The 15,338-nt window shown below is 42.2% G+C and overlaps 1 protein-coding gene across 5 annotated transcripts in view; it reads right to left on the reverse strand.

Annotated features, from left to right (window-relative positions):
* Nucleotides 1–428: 428 nt before the first annotated feature.
* Nucleotides 429–15,338, reverse strand: part of LOC132827185 (oxysterol-binding protein 2-like) — a 345,989-nt gene continuing 331,079 nt past the window's right edge. For all 5 annotated transcript variants that reach the window (XM_060843759.1, XM_060843758.1, XM_060843757.1 and 2 more), the window contains 4 exons: nt 13,404–13,499; nt 10,904–11,088; nt 7,925–8,145; nt 429–7,354 (listed from right to left, as the gene is read on the reverse strand). In XM_060843759.1, the coding sequence (XP_060699742.1) occupies nt 7,212–7,354; nt 7,925–8,145; nt 10,904–11,088; nt 13,404–13,499 (645 nt within the window). In that variant the 3' untranslated portion in view covers nt 429–7,211. The remainder of the gene's footprint in view (nt 7,355–7,924; nt 8,146–10,903; nt 11,089–13,403; nt 13,500–15,338) is intronic.

Raw genomic sequence — 15,338 nt, forward strand, 5'->3', positions numbered from 1 at the left:
TAGGGTTCACCTGATCAGGCCCTGGGGATTTATCCACTTTTATGCATTTCAAGACATTCAGCACCTCCTCCTCTGTAATATGGACATTTTTCAGGAAGTCACCATTTTTCACCATCTTGTGGGGGGGCAGGGCGCAATCAATTTTTAAAAAAGGAAAAGCATTAATCTTGAATACAAGGTGGTGATCAATCCAGACCACCGTGGACTGAGTATTCTAGAACAGTAGGCAGTAACCAATCTAGAACCTGGTAGGATGTTCTCATTGGATGTCACATTCAATGATCGTTTTGACTGGAGTTTCCTGGCAGCACTCGGTGTTCCAGCGTGCTGAGACAGCATTACGTACACAACCAGTGCCTGAATACTGAAAATTCAAATTGCTGTAATTAGAAACTAAATGATAGGAGAGAAATGTCACAAAGCACCAATACAACAGTAGCTCTTTATTTCTGATATTATTTTATTTCTACTTTTTTGGCATTTTTTGTCTTTAATCTCACAAGAAGGGTGTGTTCTGCTACCCTGTCAGTTAAATGTGGATTCTGATTGGTGCTGGTTAGTGGTGGAATATGCAAACGAGCAGGTGGGTGCACCCAAGAGCTAACATTTTATGCAAATAATTAATGTATGTAAATATATTCCTTTACGCAATTCAAATTTACATAGAAAATAAGGAGCTTTGGCTACTTGCATAATTAAGCAGGTTATACAAGTATATGGGAAGAGCATGATTAACACGGAGCACTGGACATATCTTTGCACCATTAAAAATGCAAACTATTCTTTTGTGTGGTTTCAGTAAGCTAGGTTTTCTGCACATTTTCTATCATTGAATATTACAAAGTAGAATTAGAGAAAGGCATAATCACAATTGAGTTTTTCTGTACTAACACGGAGAATAAACTCAACTTAAAAATGGCACTCCCTTCATATTGCATACATGTCATAATATTTACTGTTCTGTTCAGACCCTGGTGGCAGTTTTCAGTGAGCACGTGATCCAAGTGTCCCAAGGTAAGGCAACACTGATAATTCTTGCACAATCCACCAGAGTTTGTGGGTTTTGTCCCTAATTCCATGGTGGGAACAACATCCCAATATTAGCCTACCTAAATAAGTACAACTCAAGGGAGCTGGGTATACCATCAATCCCACTGGATCCAATGCAAAGCATGACCAAGTGGCCTCTGAGTTCAACAGGTGGTCCAGCTGACACTGAGGATGAGACTTGGGGGTGCTGCTGGGTATTCGGAGGTCCAGATAAAAAAAGTTAGTTAGAGCTAGCATCGAGATAATGGTGTCACACTTTCAGGTAGCAGACTTTCACATCCTCTACAGCATACCTGCAACTCAACCTCTTTTTTTCCCCCCAAAAACTACCAGATCCATTTGCAGCTTTTAGTTTACACGAGGTGAGGGGCTTATACAATTAACATATAGATTCTCAATGCAAGGTGGAGGTGAAATCACACCGACTAAAATGGAATTCAAAAGCAATGTAATCTAAAATAACATTAATAGGAATAGCCTCCGAGCTTGTGAGAAGGCAAAAGTTCATTTCACCAGTTTTCATTGGAGGTAGAGGTAAACAGCGTTGTCCCAAGATATGGTTTACTTCATTTCAATATGGCTCAATTGGCTTATTGTAATAGTGAGAGAACCCAGATATCTCAATAGCCTGTCCAACTAGGTGGGCTTTTGTTTTAAGGGACGAATCAGTCCTGCCACTGTCCTGTTCAATCCAGACTTGGCTAAAAGGTATCGACTTTTCCTTGAAACACTCACGCATAATCTGAAGAGGATTCCCTAGTGTCAGCTTAAAAGTGAAGGTGCTGGATTTTATTCAACCCCCTTCTTGCAGAAGGTATCTCATGTATTGAAGGCTTGGAACCTTTGCTGACGGTAATGTTGGACGTAGACGTTGCTGAAAGGTAAGGATGCAAACCATAAGGTGATATCAGTCTCAGGATGGGAAATTTTCCATTGCTTTATTACCTCAGTAAAGCTCCTCTGCTTTGCATTGTTGGGTGAGGACTTTATGCTTGTTCTTAACAAGCTGTCAGGACTGTCTCAGATGTACAAAGATCCCAGTTGTCAATCTACAGCCTGTCCCATGCAGTTTTGATACAGTGCTTTATCCAGTCATACATTGTTCAGAACCTAATGGCACCGAAGAGAACACTTCACAACATGGATTAAAATAGAGAAGCCTGGTGGCCTATTTTGCATCCCCTTTGCTGGTCATCTGAGCAAACAGTACAACACCTAAAACATCAGTCTGGAATTATTTTAGCAAGGAAGAAATATTAGAGGCACCATTTGTGCCAATCAGAAGGTTATAGGGAGAGGGTGGGGGAGGGTGAATGAAAGATAATGGAGATACGTATACAAACACTCACCTCTTGACCAATCATAGAGTAGCATGGTTAGTATGAGTGTGAAGTGGGTGAAAAGGAGGGGATTTGCTGGTCACACCATGCTACCCTCCTGGCTGCAGAGGCAGTGACAGGCACCAGATGGGTACTGAAAAACAGCTGGGGGAAGACAGCACCTTAACATATTGTAGTAGCAATCTATCAAAGCTTCCAGCTCCTCCCAGCAACTTGAATCATAATCAGATTTTGTCTTTCTCTTCATCGCTCATTTCTCCTTCAAAGTAACCATGGATTCACTCAGGATAAACACAGTGCTGTTTCAACATTATTGATATGCAAATCTTAGCAATATAAATATGGTATTCAATCTCAAATGTAAACTACAGATCTATAAACCTTGGTTTTTATGTTCTAACCTGTTTAAATAATGTAAATATATACACTCATGGTCTATTTGGGTCCTTTTCGGCCCCAGAAGATATTCACAACAGGTGCCAGCAAGATAATGCTTCCAACAGTCTAGCAATCAATCAGAAGTAACAAGTTATGCTTGTGCTGTGGCAAGTTCTATTCAGAACAAAATAATTTATTACAGATCAAATCCTGCTGCTGAAAGGGATATAAAGTGCTATGGGTACAGTGAAATCCAGATATACATATTTGCCAATTATTGAATCAGAGTCTGTCCCCATTAGTTAGGGATATAGTTAGACTTTACTTATTACAAACTGAGGAATATTAAAAGGGGCTACCCTTGTTTGAGATTGCAGTTTCTTAGCTGCAAGTTTGAAGGTTCTGTGAAAGATTGCAGAAATGAATCACAGATTCCCCAGTCATAAAGGGAGGAACATAGTCCTCTCCTCCAAGACCTGACACTGCCTCTGAAGTTCTCAGCTGGATGTGGGACCAAGTAGCAGGAGGGGACACATCCCTCTTGGACTTTCCCTCATCACTGGCTGGAGACATCTGCTCTCCATTCAATTCTTCAAATCAATCAGCTGAGCTACCAGCAAGAGGTACTGTCTGGTCACATCACAGTCCAAATGCACTCTACACTTACAAGGAAACGTGATCATGGAAGAAGTGTTTGTGTTCCAGCCATCCCTGGATGTAAGCGTATATTAGGATTCAACTGTATACATAATGCACAGAGGGCATAAGCACCTGGTTCAACAGGGGAAACAGCTCTGGGAGTTGGTCCTACTGTGCACTCGGATTCATTGGGGAATGGCTTCAAGAAAATTATCCAATTGTTCAGCACAGCAGAGATTATCAAGTCATTTGCACATTTTCAGCAGTTCATCTAGAAACCAGCAGTTAAGTCTCCGATGTGCTTCATTTAGTCTTTGTAAATTGTGACCAGCATAATAGATCGACTGAGTTAGGAAACTGTTTGGGATTTGTGAGGAAAGGTCAGGTTAACGCTGGGTCTAAACTATTTCAGAAGACACCAAGTTTGGAAGTATTTGTATTTGCTGAGGTTCAAACAGCTTGAAGAAGGGCCAAGGGCTGACCTCCTGCTCGTGTTACATTAGCTAAATGCTCTAACTAAGAGCTTTCAATTACAACAAACAACACACCACCACTAATAAAGTGCCTTCAAGGTAGAAAAAAGTGCTTTCAAGAGTACAACAAACAGATACTAAGTTGAAGAGACAGGTTGGCAGTGTGTAGGGTAGAGGGCGGGGTAAGCGAGAACAGAGAACAAGTGAGGAATTCAGAGACAGAGTCAAGTATGTATGTTTGTATAAGCTATTTTGGTGAGGTGTAGTTAGTGGGAAAGAGGGAAAAGTATTCCAGAAGTAGGGCTGAAACTGTCAGAAAGTTCTATCACTGACAGTGGAATGGGCAGCTATTGGAGGGTAACTAATAGGAATGTCTGAAGAGGTTTTGAATCCCACACACATCTTATTAATCTTATTTCCCTGCCTGGGATGTCAATCCAGAAGGAAAATTAATGCTTGGACACATGATTAGAGAAACAGAATTGCAATAATTAAATTTAAACTGTTCAGCATTAGCCTTTATAAAAATGCCAATCTTGAACGTTATACTTAGGCAGCCACAGACCTATCAGTCTCCCTCCTCTGTCCTGTTAAAAACATCTGAACTGCTGGAAGGAGACATTTTGTGTGTCTGCATGTGACATTCTAATGAGGGATTTCACACAATGGAAGAGCCCTGTCTGTAATAGTAAAAGTTGCAGCTACAATTCATAAATGTCACCAGTACCACATCCCCAACAGGCTTTTTGTACGAAACACAGCAACACTGGAATCAGTCACATAATTTGGGCAAGTTCTCTCTTCCACAGGAATTTCTGAGCCAACAAATGGCTGGCACTCCTCCTGCAACACTGGAACCCAGCTCTGAATGGGTACTCGACATCAATTCTCCAAACGTCTTCCTCAGCAGATTCTGCCATCCCTGCATATCAGATTGGGAGCCGAGAAGTAAAGTTACTATGCCACTCCTTATCCTCTGGCCTATGTAATAGTGATCCAACAAGGACTCGCTCACTAGGAGCTGCAAAGACTGCACTGTTGAATAAGCACAAGGTTCAGTAAACAGGAGCTTTGTCCAGTGCTGGAACACACTGGCCTTTAGCGGAGACATTTACGAATATGACGGGGGTGGGGAGAGCAGTGTGAATGGCATTTCTGAAGGTTGCAAACTAATTGGACAAAGAGAACTCTTCGCCTAAATATATGTGATCTTTTTTAGTCACATGCTGTTCATATTCCAGTAGTACCCTAACTAGCTGATACCTCTGAAGGGTAATCCAATCCAAGGAAGCTTGTGTACACAGCCTTACTCTTCACTGCCACTCTCTGAAATAACAAACAACTGGCTTGAACTGTTTGGGAGCTGAAGAATTATAGATTGCACTGACCATTTCATTGGTTTCTGGCTGGTATTCTGACAGCAGCCCTTGAATGCATCAGAGGCTGCTATCAGCCAACCTGCACGGCTCTTGTTGGACACTAGGTTCCCATGGATCGAAACAGTATTAGCACTTTATTCAACAGAACTGGTCATAAGTTGGGAAATGTGGCAGGTGAGGAAACTGAGGAAATGAACCCTGAATTGGGAAATTGGCGTCTGTGCAGCGTGCTGCGAGGTTATCAGAGAGCCAGACAGCCACTTTCAGGAGAGAAGTGCTCTGTTTTCCAAGTAGCTCTATTTCCTATTTGGAGATTACGTGTTTCGTGTTTCCGCTCTTCTGACCTCACTGTCAGCACAGCATTCTGTGGGACTGCATCGACACAGTGAGAGGGTGCCGTGCGATCTCTATGTGATCCACAAGCATCCACTCCAAGGTCAGAGACCACTTTCATTTTACATTAGACAATGCACCAGCCTTACATCCAATCCCCAGCCATTACTCGGCCTTGAATCATACATCTCATCAAGTTGTGATATAAACACAAGCAACATGATTTACAGAAAAATAACCCACAGGTGAACCAGACCTGAAAGAGCACGTTCTGAACCCCACCCAAGCTGGTTCCAAGAGGCTATTCCATGATCTCTACCCGCAATGGTGGGAGGATGCTAGGGAGCATGTTCTCCCAAAAGTACAGCCCGCCGTGTAGTCTCACCAGTCCTGGGAACACTTTATGCAGTATGCTAAATAGCTAGTTTTTACAAAGAGGTTGTACCTGCTCTTGGAAGACACATTCTTTAATAGCCACTTAGAAACTAATTTGACAATTTATCAGAACGGCAAGAAGCGAGGCAGAGGTCCAGACCATGCTCAGAACTCAAGCTCATGGTTTCGTCACCACACTGTGCTGTAAATCTTGGCAGCCATGCCTTATCCAGTCCTATGGATTAGAAGGGAGTGATATCAAGTTGCCAGGCAGCAGGCTTAACACTTAAAATGAAATGCTGATCTGAAATGGTTCAGTTTACCAGCAGCAAGACAGCAACCTGTTAAGTCAGTGACCCAGCTGATTGTGTAGGGAAAGTGGGGCTAATCTGCTCAAGCTGGTGAAGTAGATAATAACACTGATGTTGGATGATAAGTTAGGCTAAGTAATGCAGTGTGACAATCTGTGCAAATCTCTCAAATTTGCTGCTTGTAATGTGATTTGCTGCCTGCCTAATGCAATTACACAACAAAGTCCCAGAAGCATGACAATATGAGGTTCTAGGCAGATCTGAAAGACGACTTACTCAAACTAGACAAGGTTATGACATGGACAACATTGACACTGGTATGATCTACACTTCACCCTCCATTCCTAGTCTGAGAAAGCCTGGTGGAATACCCTTTCCCTCTTGGCTGCTGATCCATTTTATGTCTCAGCCACTTGCTTTTACAAGTGCTGCCATCCTTGATGCCAAAGTCATCAGGACTGAACAAGCCCAACCTGCCTTCTGATACAGGATGAGAGCAATAAAATTCCTCAGCCAACTGGTTGGCGCTGTTCATTTGACTTAAATAGTGGACAAAAAAAAAAATCTCTGGTGAGGATAATGTGATAATGAATGATCATCTCCTTCGTGCCCAAATGTATGGATCACATGTAACACTTTGGCATTTTTTTTTGGGGGAGGGGGATTTGATTGTTAAAGTACTGGTGCTCATGCCCAATCCCTAAACTAACCACAGCTTTTGCAGTACTTCCCGGACACTTAACCTAACAGCTGTCTGTAGCTCTTCTGCAGTGTGTATCCATGGTGCTCTTTTGCATTAACGTTGTCTGTACCAGAAAGCTGCCCTGTGTTTCCACTGTTTTGAGTTCTGCAGTGGAGACTTGCAGCACTCCTTTCCTCTCCCTCAGGTGAGCAGGGAGACTCTGAAGTCCACTGGGCCCAGGTCAACGGTGCTCAGAAGATATCTGGGCACATCTTCCAGTCCTGGGTGTCCTTGCACTCCCAGTAGCCACCTTTGTAAACGAACATGTCCTCTCCACTGATGGGGTCCTCTTTCTTCTCAAACCATACTGGTTGGTAGAGTTCATACTCGCTGCCTGTAAAAGAAGGATCGTGTATTGTGACAATGTCTTGCACAATTTCAGAACATCCAACAAGGCCTTCACAGCCAATGAAACAGCTTTGAAATGACAGCCACTGTTATAACATGGGAAACACAGCATGCAACGTGTACAAAGCAGTATTCCCTGGACTCCCATCCTAGATATCTGTTTCAACTTTCGAATCTGGTGACCTAAATAACAGGTAAGAGTGATGCCACCTGAGTTAATGCTAAGACAGCAGAGGAAAGTACCTTTGTACACTCCCAGCAATAAGTCATTCCCAATATTGCCAGCATGCCCTCTTTCCGTGGAGTGATATTTTCCTTCTCACATAACTACTTGAGGTTACAAGACTTCAGAATTATCTTCCTTTTCTATGAGGATTATTGCATTTTTAAGTCTGACCTCTGGGGGAGATGCTCGTTTTCCTTGGAGGTCTACCCGTTAAGGCTGAAGCTCTGGGGTCAGAGGTGAAAGTTCAGTGTTCTGAGACACCTCACCAGCACCACCTGGTGGTACTCCCAGTTGCAGCTGAGCCACAACAAGCACGCAGTTGATCCTCACCTTCCTCCGCAGCTGTGGCTGCCTCTGCCTCTCTCAAGCGCCGCACGGCTCTCTGCTTCTCCTCCAATCGCTGCTTTTCCACGTTCGCCTCCTCCCAGTCACCATTCTCCATCAGACGTTGATCCGGTCGCAAGCGACTGTCAGTTGGAGCAGTTCCACTCTCCATTTCATTCAGGGTCAATGCCAGTTCAGAAAAGTAGTACATGTTTTCTGCATTTTCACTGCAATAGAAGAATTACCGATTATTGGGCATCTTAACAGAGCAACCATATTTGTGAGACCTTGGAAGAGGTTCTCGCATAGATTCAATAGGATGATTTAATGGGTTTTGTTATGATCACAGGTTCTTTTATTGGACTTTTAATCCATTGATTGCACGAGGTTGAATGTGGTCTAGTTGAGGTATTTGCAGGAGAACTATTTTCTCTGGTGGAGAACATCAGAATAAGGGTGGATTTTTCAAATTCAAGATGGGTCATTCAGGGTTACAATCAGGAAATGCTTCTTCAGGCAAGGATGGTGAAAAGCTGGAACTCACTGGGTCAGTTTAAAATCTTTATGACAGAGATCAATAGGCTTTTACTGATTTACTTTGTTGGATATTGAGGGATACAGAGGAAAAACAAATTAATCGAGTCGAAGTATGAATTAGGAAATAATATTTAGGATTGAAATGAATGGTAGAACAAGCTCAAAAGGACTGAATGGCATAATCTATTTCACATTCCCAGGGCTCTTCTAGACCTGAAACCACAAGGTGCAGAATGTTGCGGTGCTGGTGTTACCTTACATGTCGTTAAAAGTAACAATGACTTCACTTGTACATCATAATGATACTAGAGCTTTAAGGAGTACATTTTGTTCTGCTTTTTTTGTGAAGAAAGGCTGAGACAGAGGTACAGAGTGATCTGCTCAAAGCCAATAAAGTAAACAGCTTATGAGGCTTTGAGCATTTAAAAAAAAAGTTGGAACAATAGAAGCAGTCTAGATGGGTGGGATCAAGCTCCTACAGAACCAGGAGTGTTAGTTTTAGCTTTCTGCAGTTGCTGGGGTTCTCTTCCTGTTGCTAGAATTGCATGGGAGACTACCTATTTGACTGAATTTGTTTTTGCCAAGGGTGTGTTTGAGGAATATTATTATATTGGAACAGTTAATTAGTTGCAGCATATATAAAATTATTGTTAAGCATTTTTATAAGCATTTTATTAAGCTAAGCCAATTTCTTTTATTTTTATTTTGTATTTTTACACTATAGTTAAAATAAAGTGTGTTTTGCTTCAAGTCGCATAATTTGACCAATAGAATTGCACCTGGAATGCAATGCCTTAATTCTACATTTAAAATAAGGAGGAGGGGCTAGGCTATCTTTGTATATTTTGAGGGGTTCAGTCCAGTACATGACAATATGAAGTACAGTCACAAGATTAATTTGCATTCGTACATCATCTTTTGTTCTAGAGTTGTTACGGAAAGAACAAAAAATGAATGAAAGAATGAACAGCAAGCCACGTGTGTGGGATACGGGATGTGATTAAAGGTTTGGCTGCAGATGGTGCCACAATGAGGAGATTTGGGAGAGAATTCTGATACGTGAGCCAAACAGCTGACTACTATGGTGAAGGGAAGGATGGACAGAGTGGAAACAGTAGGGTTTCAGGAGGGGTAGATGGTTGGATGACACTGTGGAAATAAGGTTGCCATGTAGTGATGGGATAGTCACGGTGAGGCACAGGGAGACAGTAAACAGGGTTGAGCTGGATTTTGTGGATATCAGGGTAGATCCAGCTGAATTTTGAACAGGGTTCCAAATAATGAAGGGTAGAAAGCTGGAATGGAAAGTAAGATACTGGAGAAATAGAAATATACCAAACGTCTACAAAAGTCACACTGGCACTAGGGACTAGGTGGAAATGGAGGCAAGCCACAGTGGAGTAAGTGGTTTCAGTGTTGAGTGGGATATAGGCTTGGAGGTCTGTGGGCAACGTTACTCATGTGCATTGATTATCCACTGTTTCGTTTTCTCTGGACCGTCATCCAGATGCATGCATGATCAGGCAGTTTGAGATCCCAGGCCTCAGAATGGTGTTTCACAATAGGGTTGGGGGTTGGAGAGTGTGAGGGCAGTCGTCGGGAGATGGACTGATCAAGGTTGGGAGAACAATTTGGGATGACGTTACTCTCTCAGTAAAGGTTAAATGCTGCAATCTGACTGTTATATTGTCTGAAATAATATGATTAGGTACAAGAAATTCACCTTACTGATCTACACAGCTTATAGGAATCTCTAATAGGGTAAAAGGTTCACGATACTTCACCTGTTGGATCTTTCATATAATTCTACAAACGTCTCTGAATAGATGATTTTATGCATGGTTCAATAACAATGCACCATGATGGACTCGGACTGAGATGATGGTGATTAAGCAGGGAGGAATCTACTGTCCTTTCCTGGGTCTGGCCTACATGTGACTCCAGACCCCCAGCAATGTGATTGACTCTTAATTGTCTTTTGGACAACTAGAGATGGGCAATAAATGTTGGCCCAAGCTGTGACACCCTCATCCCATGCAAGATGCAAAAGAAAATCATCATTCCTCTAAGTGAGTGAATGGAAGGTTATGAAAGGGTTAATATCTCAGTAGAGAAGAGACTCTCTGGTGCTCAAGTAGAATTGGGAAGAAGTGGGTGAAGGGGTTAATCCCTTTTGGTGGAAACAGGTTCTGCAATGTCACATTAGAATGTGTTCCAAGCAAGTGCAAGGATTAATCTTCCCACTGATAAATCGGTTTAGTACAGGCTGTGTATATGGATCCATGAGTAGACTTGCATCATAAAATCTAAAAGAATGAGGGAGGCCATTGATGGCTCTTGGAAAGAGGACACAGTCGTGCATTAGTGGTTAGTCTGTGACTGCAGCACAGTGTACATGGCAGACCTACAATGCGCAGTGAGCTTGCAAAGTCAGTAGCTGATACTCACGGAAGTGCATACTTCCTCCACAGCACTTTGGGCGGCAGAGTCTGGTAGACGGTTTTCTGTTTGCCCTCGCAGCTGGTCCCATCTTGACTGCTCTCCACGACTTTTGCAAGTTCCATCTTCTCATCCCATGTCCCTGATAAGATGTAAGTGGCTCTGCCTTCTGAGTCTGTCACTACACCGGTCACCTAATTGCACCAGGAGACAAACGTCCTCTTATCACGTTACAACAAACTTCCCCAAATTCTGAGAGAGGAGACATTTATTGCATCAGTCTAGCCATCCCTATCATTGTGTTACATCATATTTCCCACTGCATTGAGTATGGAAGGAAAGCTTACAGGAGGTAGGGGTCACTGCACAGGGTGAAACATTTCCAAATCCTATCTGCACCCAGTTCTAACTACAGCATATGCACAATTTTTCTTCTGTGTCACTGTGGACACCAACTTGCTCAGTGTTCCCAGTGTACCATCACAGTGGGTATCTCAGTGAACTTGGGCTGTGGCTATACCACTCAACACATGAAGCCTAATCAAAGTTCAACACTAAAACACTCTCTGAGCCAAGCATTGTTTAGGTGAATAGAATAGATGCATATAAGGAGAACGTAGATCAGCAAATGAAGGAGAAATATATGGAAGGGTATGATGAAACCAGATGACCTTCTGTGGGAGGAGGTTCACGTAGGATTTAAACATCTACCTTCCCAGTCATACGGAGAGGCCAGTACGTGTGCTGCAAATTGGTTTTAGTTTTATATTCAGCCTTTGTTTACTGCGCAGGCCCTGAAATTCCAGGTGAAGTTGAAGAATCCCAAGAGACAAAAGGGGTGAGTGGAGAAATGGGGCAACTGACTGTCCTTTTGGGGCTCCACCAGGAGAACTTACACTGCAACATCAGGACCCTATTTAACTGAGACTCAAATTTTATATCATTGGCCATGAGCTCACTACCCAAGTCAACTGATGATTAGAAAGCTATCAATTTTGAGTAGATTTTTGCTTTTCTGATTTTTGCTTAGTTGAGCTGTACACAAATGCAGCTTCCATTCAAGACTAGCTATACTCTGCATATCTCTAAGTGGAACCCAGCTGATCCATGATTTGGGTCCATCATATTACCCTTCAGGGAACCATTAAACATATATGTAATTTAGACAACCACGTTACTTAAGTCTCCATTCCCTTCTTTTTGCTGAACTGTATATTGAACAGACCAGGTGATGAAAGCAGATTACCAACAAGAAATTTGGACAAAAGCTTGAAAACATTGCAGGATCTGAAGAGGAAAAGACAGAGACTAATTATATAGCTCTTTCAAAAAGTCAGTACTACATGATAGCTCGACAGAATCTATTCAGCCTAGGTGATTCTCTGAACAGCCTTTAGCCACAGAGTGAGCAAGACAATCTCCCAAAATTTCTCCATATCCCATTAAAACACCACGCTCTCTCTGGGAGGCAACAAACTGTCTCCATAGAGGGGGAAAGAAACAGCTAAATTTAACTGTAAATAGTAAAAATGGTAAGGTTAGAATCTTAGAAACCCAGTTGAAATGAAAGCTAAATTTGTAGAGAGAGAATCTTCTGTTTTTAAACAAGTTCTGTGGTAGGATCATGGGCTTAGACAAAGAGTATATAGAGAAAGATGCAGTCTACAACTTTCAATAATGCACCTTTTATGGTAAAACATCATTTCTGGTGACAATTACCAAGGTTTTTAATGAAATAAACACAAATTGCCGGTGAAATTCAGCAGCTCAGGAGAAGGGAATGGAACAGGTCCCCTCACCAACATTAGCAACCCCTTGTCTTTGGCTCTGAGCCCCCTCACAAACTGTTCCACTTGCTCCTCCTTCCCTCTGACTACAGCATAAAAAAAACAGTTTTCCAACCCCTTTCATTCGGAGGTAGTGTTGTATTGCATTTATTCCTCTTTCACAAATCCTGCCTGACTTGCTGAGTTTCTCCAGCATCCTGTGTGTTTGTTTCAGACTTGCAGCATCCACAGTTTCTTAATTTTATTTGAAGATCCTTAACTTAGTACAAAACCATTTCAGTATCCATGCGCAAAGTTACAAACAGCGGAAAGTTTAAAAGCCCACTTTCATATAACAGTTACATCAAAAAGTTTTTTTAGATTAGATTAGATTACTTAGTGTGGAAACAGGCCCTTCGGCCCAACAAGTCCACACCAACCCGCCGAAGCGCAACCCACCCATACCCCTACATTTACCCCTTACCTAACAGTACGGGCAATTTAGCATGGCCAATTCACCTAACCCGCCCATCTTTGGACTGTGGGAGGAAACCAGAGCACCCGGAGGAAACCCACGCAGACACGGGGAGAACGTCGCCTGAGTCAGGAATTGAACCCGGGTCTCAGGCGCTGTGAGGCAGCAGTGCTAACCACTGTGCCACCGTGCCGCCCACGGCATTCCTGCCATTTAGCCAATGCTTTTCCCAATAAAGTATCGAGGTAGAGCATGAGGTGACACTCACCTTTCTGGGACATTCCCGCGAGAAGTAGCTGTAGGGACTGAATTTGAGTTGACACTTGTCCTTCGTCTGGTTATTTATGATTTCGATCTCGCCTGACTGAAGGACAGACAATATGGTTATATACAAGATGTGTAACAACCTTTTAATCATAAGTGCAATTGATTGATGTCCCACAGTTGAGTGAGAACTGGATCTGATATACCTAAGCTATCTTAAAGCATTTTTACAGACTCGCAGAAATCCTGCACCAGCTCAGTCTGCACTGAGGCCCTCACTTTATAAACTGGACTAATCCTATGTTTGTGCTTCTGCTGTCTGTAGGGTGGCTAAGGAGTCTATCTGGAAATGACAAAGCAAAGTCCCAGTCTTTTCCTTGAGCTTGGAAACCCATGAGCAAAGATGAACTTTGTCTTAATTTTTTTCATATTTGATTTCTGTTATTCATACAGGTGCCAGAGTCTGGGGACTTTTCACTGTATGTTTTGTAAAAAAATACAAGTGACAATAAATTACTATTATATTCTATTCTAGGATAACAGTTAGACTTTAATGAACAAACCATCAAAATCCCACCTCTATGTATGTTTATGTGGAATGGCATTGATTATCAATATTTTTAAAGCACTTTGATCAGAAATAAATGACAGAAAACTTCAGCCCAAACCACAGTTCGACTTTAGTTTTGACTTGGCAAAAGGTGGTAATTACTGAATTATTGTAACTGGAGCTGGTTTTGTGAACTGCTTTCTGAGTCTTCCTTCAAACTGTTCATAATTATTTCGTAATGAACTAGGGAACCATGTCACCATGTTTCCTCTTTCCTCCGCAGCCACCCTATATCCTGAAATCAGGATATTAAAAATCCTGAAATTTCCGGAAATCCAGAACCGATAAAGGAAACAGTTTGGAATTACAACTCCTCTTCAACTTTGACCATGGAATGGTGTTATTGTTTTGGTTTACTAAGGAATGCTTATACCATCTCTTCTCAGGCCTCAAAGTGATATGAAGACCACACAATATTAACACAGTGTTAACTGAGATATAGACTCTGCCCAAGGCCAGTCCCAATGCAATACCACTCCAGCAATGTACGCATGTGTGTTTTTTACATTCAATTCTTCCCTTATTCTCCAAGCTCTGCTTCCCAAAGCCAGCAATTGTTGCTAGATTACCCTGCTTCAGAGTGGGATGGAAATCTCAACCAAACCCAAGTTCGTCCTCACCCAACATTCAAACAACTACATGTCTCAAAAGTAGGGACCAGTTATAATATCTGTCATCTCTCCACCTGAGATTACCTGGCCCAGAATAGACACTGCACATATAGCATTTGGGACATGATGTATTAGCCTGGTTTGCGTTCTTTTCACAACAGGTGTATGTTGCAAGTTATGTATGGAAGATAGGAACAGCAGTAGACTATTCATTCCCCTAGATCTGTGCCATCATTCAATTATGCCGTGATGTGCACTTCATTCATCCACCTTAGCTCTGCATCCCTTCATCTCCTACTGAACAAAATCGCTTCAATCTCAGTTTTGAATGCATAGTTCGATGAATTTTAAAGGTCTGCTACACGGTGATGTTCTTCTTGATTGGCCTAGCTCAATCTCTCTTTCCTGATTTCCCCCAGCAGAGAAACTAGTCTCTGTGGCCATAGAATCCTTGCCACACTTTGTATACTTTAATCAGACCATCCTCAATCTTCTATACTCAAAGGGCTACAATCCAATTTTATGTAATGTGTCCTTGTAAGTTAACCTTCTAAGTCCCAATCACATGGAGTTGGCCCAATCCATTCCTCATGAGAATGATGACAACTGCATGCATGGCTACCTTTTTAGAAGCTTGCTGTCAGGATGAGAGCATCATTGATAAGGTTAGCCTGAAGTCCCTATTCATGATTGTCCTCGGAAAACCCACCTTTTTGAA

This window comes from Hemiscyllium ocellatum, chromosome 24, assembly GCF_020745735.1.
Source record: "Hemiscyllium ocellatum isolate sHemOce1 chromosome 24, sHemOce1.pat.X.cur, whole genome shotgun sequence".
Lineage (NCBI taxonomy): Eukaryota > Metazoa > Chordata > Chondrichthyes > Orectolobiformes > Hemiscylliidae > Hemiscyllium > Hemiscyllium ocellatum.